At 33.3% G+C, this 8,350-nt stretch overlaps 1 protein-coding gene across 1 annotated transcript; it reads right to left on the bottom strand.

Annotated features, from left to right (window-relative positions):
- Positions 1–734: 734 nt before the first annotated feature.
- Positions 735–8,002, bottom strand: LOC146458505 (mitochondrial dicarboxylate carrier-like). The gene is made up of 13 exons (XM_085090740.1): positions 7,781–8,002; positions 6,533–6,652; positions 6,248–6,314; positions 6,010–6,054; positions 5,483–5,531; positions 5,314–5,358; positions 4,929–4,972; positions 4,702–4,772; positions 3,172–3,215; positions 2,814–2,862; positions 1,901–1,981; positions 1,479–1,535; positions 735–1,063 (listed from the first exon to the last, which is right to left on the bottom strand). Exons 1-13 carry the CDS (start codon positions 7,919–7,921, stop codon positions 962–964), a joined length of 915 nt encoding a protein of 304 aa, XP_084946866.1. The 5' UTR covers positions 7,922–8,002; the 3' UTR covers positions 735–961.
- Between the last annotated feature and the right edge of the window lie 348 nt (positions 8,003–8,350).

Here is an 8,350-nt window from a genome sequence, read left to right as displayed (position 1 = left end):
ATCATTATACACGTAATAATATAAGTTCGTCTTTCAATGCCTACCGCTAATTTGAAAAATAACTTGTTTTAGTCAATACAATAAATATTAATTTCATATAATTCTTTTCAGTTAAATGCATCCAACGACAGCTTATGTTTCCAGTAGATGCAGAAAAGCTGAAATCTTTGTGAGAACATTACTGTTAACAACACCAACGAAGGCTATGAGATACATGTATGTGGTATAAGATATATCTTAAATAACTTAATCATCAACGGCTTGACCTCTTGTAGAACCAAATATTTCATATGGAAGAATTAACTGCGGTGATATTGGAAGAGTTGAACTTCCAACCTTTATAAGTTTTACATTTTAGAGGGATAACCGAATTAGGATACTTCAGCTTAAAACTACTCACGTGACAACTACCTACATAGCTTCCTACGGTGATGAGCCCAAAGAGCAACTGTGCAGGAGGCTACTACTACATGTACGTTGTACTTTACCAAACAAAATTATTATTATTTCTGTTTCATTATATAGACTAACAGGCAGATCCTCTTTGGGATATCAGTGAGAAACAAACAACACACACACACATAACAAAAGTCAACAAAGCCATGTACTTGGCAGGGGTGATTTTCGCATATGACGTTTACCATTCGTTCAACACACTGCCATAAACAAACTACTGACTCATTATCTATTAATTAGATGTGACATTTGTATAGATTATTTAAACCTTTTTTTTTCTACATTTCTTTTAAAATCAGTTTATCCGATAAATTGCCCAAGGCAAACTGTTAATGTAGTGTATTAAAAATATTTGACATAACAATCATCATCATCACCATCACATTATTTGTACAACCAGAATTATTAAATTCATTATTTCATTAAATAGCCTGTAACAATTAAATGACACTTAAAATAGACAAACCCTAATATAACTTTTCTCTGTAAGACTAATAATATTAATTTACTCTTGTTGCTTCATGGGGAAAAAATTTCTGAGCTGTTCCAGGAAAATCCACGTTATAATTGTATGTGGCGCTAAACGGACCCAAGCTGGGATAAAGCCCTAAAAAAAAAAGTAAGATCAGCATTGCAATTCTATAATAATGACACCAAGCGCTTCTAATATACTTTTTCTTCTTCTTTTTTTTATCTTACCAAATATTGTAATGTAATTTTAAAGGGCATACAATTAGCTTACTATATTATGCCCTTCTCCACTCCTTTTGTACTGTAATCTGATATATACTAATAAGATCATGTGGAGTAAATAAAAAATACAAATACAAAATACTGAGCAGCAACTTACAGTAAAACAGCTGTAAAACAACTGCTTTGAAATATTTATACTAAAGAAATGCACTCAAAGAGTCATATCAAGACAAAAAAAATTATGATGAATATTAAGTACTGTCATTTGAATCCAGAAGCCCTTACCTAATAACAGTAATAATGAGCTAATTTCAAAAATATGTACTCACCTTATAAAATCCTAGTGGTCCAAGTTTTGCAGTGTAAAGAATGGCATGGGCCACACTCTGGAAGAAAAAAAGTCCATGTAGATGTTACATACAGGCTGTATTAAATAACTTTACAAAAAAGCACTAATTTTTGACCAACATTCACAATAATTGTGAATTATTATTCCACTCACGCTTGTTGGATATGAGATGATTATAGCCAATTCGATGCTATGCACCTCATTTGACTATCTATCATCTCATATCAAATGTGCGCTCATGGAATCATTGTTAAATATTATAGAAAATAACAGTATTGTTAAATGTATCAAAAAATTAGACATGCATTTTGAAATAAATGTTAATACTATAAGAGAACCTCACAAAGCACCCCAGCCCGTAACAGTGATTGATGCAGTATGGAAATTAACATTGCATTGTACCTTATACTGTCCTGGTCTGGCCTCCATAAGTCTTGTTTTCATTACATCAACAGGTTGTGTAATAGTAGTCGCAATTGTGCCCTGAAATTTAATGAAATACAATGCTCAATAAAAGAATAAGTACAGCATTCAATTATACTGTAAATTGTTGAAGTACATGTAGCTACATTACCTCTTAAAGTTAGAAGTGAATTTAAAATAAATAAACTTGCACAGAAGCAAAATTAAGGTAACAAATTCATAAATTACTTCAGTTGATTCCAATCCACCCACTGTCATTAAGAAGGTAGTTTGGGTTATTTGCAAATCTTTGCCAAAATGTTTTCATATAAATAAATTAGCAGACAGTGATAATTTAATGTTAAAAATATAAAAGCAACAGACACTGTAATTCCTTCAATAATCTCCCTAGGCGAATATTCCACTTTCAAAACCAAAAATAGTGACAATGAGCAAGCAGTATTATTACAATCATTTAAATATCCATTTTCATCACCAAACTACAGAAATGCAAAGAACAACAAAATATACACAAACATCATATCACTACTTCACAACCAATAAAAATGCTTTCAAAACAACAAAATGTATGAGCACTACTGGTCCTTGAAAAAGTGCCTAACACCTCAATGCACACCCCCCTTGATTATAAAATGCCCCCCCCCCCCCCCCACCACTCTGGCTGAAATTTGAAATAAGCACCTACCCTTGAGTAAGCACCCCCCACCTCCCCACCCACTGTGTCTGGTTGGATCGCACAATTTTGTGCAGTCATCAGTAATTCATGATCAAAGATCAACTGCATGGTGTTGACTACATCATTGCAAAATATTTAACAACAAAACCAGATTATTATATTCCAAGTTGCTTCTTACAATTATAATTTCATGGTAAATTTAAGTGTCTTGCTTACCGCTATAAAACTTGCAGTGAAGTGTGTAATGATGTTATCGTTGAAATACCTGAAAATAAAGGAACTGATATTATTATTTATTATAATTTAATTTATTATTATAATTTAATTTAGTGTAATTTCATTGCCAAATTCAATAATGATCTCCAACACAGGCATTGGCTAGAACTACTTATGACAACTAAAACACAGGTGCTGAATTTTCAATTTTGAACCTTTACTGAATTTTGGGCTTTTTCTGACCTGACCTAAACATTAATAATAGAAACTGTAGAGTAAATTATGATTTTGAACATGATTGATTCATTAATTGAGTTAACAGAAAAAAGGTATGATTCATAGTAACTTGCAAACTTGCCTTGTTGTAAGCAACACTTGTTTTGCTTGGTCATAACAAGCTACCTGGTAAAAGAACCAAAAAATAATTAAACCACTTTATTCATCCCGTGTTGTAAATTAACATGTAATACTATACAGTCATTACTCAATGAAAATATTAAAATTTCTTCTACTTGGTGCAACCATTTGCTCTGTTTGACTAGACCTATTTTTTGATTAAGTTGAAAGTTGTTTCATATATGTGATGGTTGCTTAATTATTGAGCAACCATACAATGACGCTTCTAGTACGTGTAACATCTTTTTTTTTTCCTCTTTTCACAATGTTTTTGTGTCAGAGACCTGCCCCAGACCTCCACGTTTGCTTGTTCAAAACATCTCCCCTAAATGACTTTTGGTATTGTATTGTCACTCACAACAAAGTCATGCCATCTTGGATTCTTTAACTAGCTCCCTGACTACATCCGTTCTAGCATGACATATTTATTTCACATAGACAAGTTATGGTTAGCCATTTATTGCAAAATTCTACAACTTGCATGTTCACATTCATCAATTTAAATTTATTTTCAACAAGGTCCCTTTCCTTTCAACAGTTTAATTAACTTTTCATTCAATGATGCATATTTACATTTAATTTCAACCTCAGCTAATTTCATTCATCATAATCATCTATTCAGCTTCAACACAAGCTGCAGCTATTTTCATTCAACAGCAATATTCATTCAACTTCAACACACACTATTTTCATTCAACAGCAATATATTATTCATTCAACTTTAACACGTGCTACTTTTCATTCAACAACTTGTGGATTGAACTGAATTCATGACTACGTTGCCAATCTCATCAGCGATGAAGTGTTACTGCCTCATCACTGCAGAGCAAATTCATTTTGTACACACTCTCTCACCATGTGGGATGTGTCAGTTCCTTCTTTGAAGCACTCCTCGCATCTTCCTCTATCATCCGTATTTTAGAGTAGGGGTAGCAGCATGTTAGCTCAATTTCGGGTTTGAATATTTTTAATGAAAATAGTTTGGATTGAAGTTGAATTAATATTTCTGTTGAATGAAACTAGATGTGCCTGTTGAATGAAAATAGCATGTTGAAGTTGAATGAATATTGCTGTTGAATGAAAATAGCATGTATTGAGTTGAGTGAGTATTGCTGTTGAATGAAAATAGCATGTGTTATTTATATTTATTGAGAATAGCATGTTGAAGTTGAATGAATATTGCTCTTGAAAGAAATTAGCATATTGAAGTTGAACAAATATTGCCATAATATGAAATCAGTCAGGGTTGAAATAAAATAAATACACGTCATTGAACATAAATTTAAATTGATGAAAAATCAATATAAACATGCACGTTGTTAAATTGTACAACAAACAGCTAACCATAACAAGCACACTACACGTACAGTTAATAACTTTTGTGGTATATTTGTTACACACAAGTAATTGCTGAATCTGAATTTACACAAAACACATAAACATAAAAGTAAATTAATTATTCAGCAATGAAACTACTCATGATTTAGTTTACCTGGGCCACTGTCATAAGAAGAGCTCTAGATGACGTCATAGACACTCCCCTCATCCATGTCGTCACACCCTCTTCCAGGAAAAAAAAAACAAAACAAAACCAAATAGTAATCATCGAACAATTTTTTGAGATATTTTTATGCAAATTTATTTCAGTTTTCAGTCTTAAAATAACCACGAAAAAAATTTAAGCAATTTCTTACTGACAGCGTTTACATGTACATGTACCTTCTGTTGCTGTTCGGTAGAGACCATCAAAAACATGCTTGTAACTAGAATGGTCAAGATACAATAATAAATTATTATAATAATGATTGTTACATTAATTAATTAAAAATATAATATCACACACATTGAATGAAACATAGTTAATTTAACTTTAACATAAATACAGTGACTGTATAATACACTTTTAAAAACACTAGACATCAATGATGATTAAACATTACTTATTATTTCAATCCAAAAATTAGTTTAGGTAGAGTAACGACATTATGCAATGTGCTTGAGGAAGACATTACACAATTATCAGCTTGGGCAATAGAAATTCTGACTGTCTAGACACCTCCATTAAATCTTATTAATTCAGCTTTGGTTTTCAAGAAATACTCACTTTCTCCTTTTTGCTAGATCAAGTGTTTTCACATCATTTTGCATCCTGCAAAGTGTAAGAACAACATTCAATTTATTAAGTGCACAGCAAAAAATTCATTCATTGGACAGGCTTAAACTTTATAATTAATTGCCAGATAATTCAAGACATATAAATTAACTGCTCCTACCTTACATTGACCATATCTGCAGGGTTTCCTACAATTCCTCCCAAAAACCCTAGTAAAATAATTTAAAAAGAACAACCTTAAAATCAGAAAACAGACTGGGTGTTTTTGAAAAGTGCAAAAATGTACTTCTTTGTACACAATACAAATAGCTCAAATGCACTGATTTGGTTGAAAACTGTGTTTGAATGGGAAGACCAACAGACTGATGCAAGCTAGTCTAATTTTATCAGTATACTTGTTTACTCTTAACATGATCTCTTGCATTTTCTGTGCGAATAGTCTACAGAACAAAACAGAAATAGAGCCTAATTGAAAGTTAAGTTTGGTTCTTGAACCATATTTTTCACTACAATTCAGCATTGCTAACATATAGCACTGCTGGGTATGGTTTGAGACACGCAAGTAAAATGAGACCCCATATTTAGCCCTGACAAGCCTGTTACATTTCTTTTATTAGCTGCACTGCAAAAATTGAAATGAATGACAAAATTATTATGATACCATGAAATTGCTAATTCATTACTTACCAGCTGATGCTCCTAAGATAATTTTCTGGTAAAATGGTAGTGGGTCTAAGTGTGAAAAAAAGATAATAAGACATTACAAATTAAAAGCTACTTATTTAATTTACTTCACATTTACACATAATGACAGAGACCATGGAAAAAGCCAGTTTCTTGATGTTGAAAAAGCAAAAACAGGAACTGTAAGACAAGTGCCCCAAGCAGATGTTAATATTTTGAACTACACTGATCAATATCTTACCATTTGTTTTCTTTAGTTCTGCTGATACCACTTCATACAATCCGTAACGGGTTGTGGAGTATGTAAGCTGAAAAATAATTTCACATGTGTATAAATATAGGGTGTTAATATCTTGTATGAGACGATAGATCTCCTTTCTCTTTCATCAAGACATTGTCTTGAAAAGTAGTGAAAGATATGATACAAGTTTGAAACAAAATTTACTTATACCTTCTCTTCAGCATTCTGTTAAATGAATATCTGGCAATCAATTATTGTAATTAAGTCTTAACTCTTTTGTTTTACCTGTCTCATTAGGGAGGCCGAGAGTCCATTGTAAAGTGCCAGAACGCCTTGTGTCCGCACAACATGAACTGCCATGGACGTTAGATTATGTGTAGCCTGCTGCTGTGTTTGCAAATGAACCTGTAATGAAGGAAAAAAGTAAAAACAAAAGTTATAAAATAATAATAATAATAATAGTAATAATAATAACAATAACCAGTGTTCTACTTATATGGCAAACATTCAAAACTATAAACTATGGTCTTTGACTAGATCAGTTGTAGTGGGATGCAGGTACTTTTACTTAACTCAATATATAAACAACAGCATTTTCAATTTTAAATTTAAACCAGATGGTTGGAGTTTCAATTGCTGGATATCTCAATATTTAGCAGCTTGTGCCCCAAGTTCTGGACAGCTTTTCAATTGAATTGTATGCAAACAAACCTCTTCTATTCAGCTTTCCTGACACATAGCTAGGTGCTGAAAATCAGACCCTGTGCTCAAATTTTTCCCCTTTTGTCTCCTCTTACTATGTAAGAATCAAATCACTAAAACTTCACAGTTTTGAACCACAAAGATCATAAAACACAACATACATTCGCTCATATTTTAGAAACTACAAAAGGTCACACGTTAGACCGCCAATTTGAGTGGGTGTCCTGTGGCTATTGTTGCTGTCGATGATCCTTGAATATGATCAACAATAGATGTCCTGTAAAACTGCATGTATAAGACTATAACATGAATGGGTCGGTGAGCGTCGGTGAGCAGGGAAGATCTAAATTGCGAAATATGAATCAACAGCGAGATGAAAAAAAGCAACAAGTTTACACTTAATTTTTAACTGTATTGTTACCAATTTACATTTTGGTTCAGCTATTCAGGAAAGAAAAACAAGGAGAAACGATAGAAATACATCTACATTTGTATAGTCTTAATCGAAGCAAAAGTGGGTAAGCTGTGTATTCATTTACGATAGGAAATTAAAACAGATTTAATGTGAATTTCACAATAGGATAAGTTACACAATCATTATTTAATACGATACGACATATCATGGGTTGCTCTATTACAAGATTCGTTTTCAATGAAAATCACAAAAGGGGCACAGAAAAAATTATAAAATAATATCTCAAGATTTCTTCTTCGAAGAAACTAAGGCTAGTTATGATAAAACGTACAAACACTACACCCAGGTTTGGAGTGAACCTTCCAAGCCTAAGGTCTAAAAACACAGTTCACAGGTTGTTTTCGAACAGTGTATACCTTCAGTAGATCCAACGGATGCGTGCAACAGGCCGCCATGGCAGAAGCCATGCCTCCAAGATACCATCTATGCTTTTTAACCGCTACTTTTGCAGGTTGTCCAGAGTTTTGGCTGACTCGCTCTTTTATCTGAACTGACATTTTGACGTCGAGGTGAGAATGAACCAGCTTTGATCAGGTCACAAGTTTTCGTAACATTGTCTACCGTACGTGCGATTACACGCGTGTCCTATTACTTAGCCTGGTTACCAAGCATCCGGGAAAACTCGTGACCCTGGTGACATGAAGCTGCATGACATGCTTCATGCGCGTAAATACAAAAGAGAGGAAAGACGTCACGACGGAAGACGCATCACAACTGAACAGTAAAGACTGTTTGCTTCGGTTCGCTAGTTCCTTTTCTTTTCTGCAGTTTAGTACACGAAACATAAGAAAACTTTAGGCCATCCTGATAAAATGCGTCGTTTTCCATCGCCCTACCAAAAAGAAGAAAGCGAAAAAAAAAATGTACGCCAAAGATCTATCCAAATTGCTCGGCGTACTCAGTGGCGCACGATCGTGGTCTTGCGT

The sequence above is a fragment of the Pavona decussata genome, unplaced genomic scaffold, assembly GCF_977016875.1.
Source record: "Pavona decussata unplaced genomic scaffold, jaPavDecu1.1 SCAFFOLD_233, whole genome shotgun sequence".
Taxonomy (NCBI): Eukaryota; Metazoa; Cnidaria; class Anthozoa; order Scleractinia; family Agariciidae; genus Pavona; species Pavona decussata.
The sequence above is the reverse complement of the archived record's forward strand: the minus strand, read 5'-3'. Positions and strand labels throughout refer to the sequence as shown.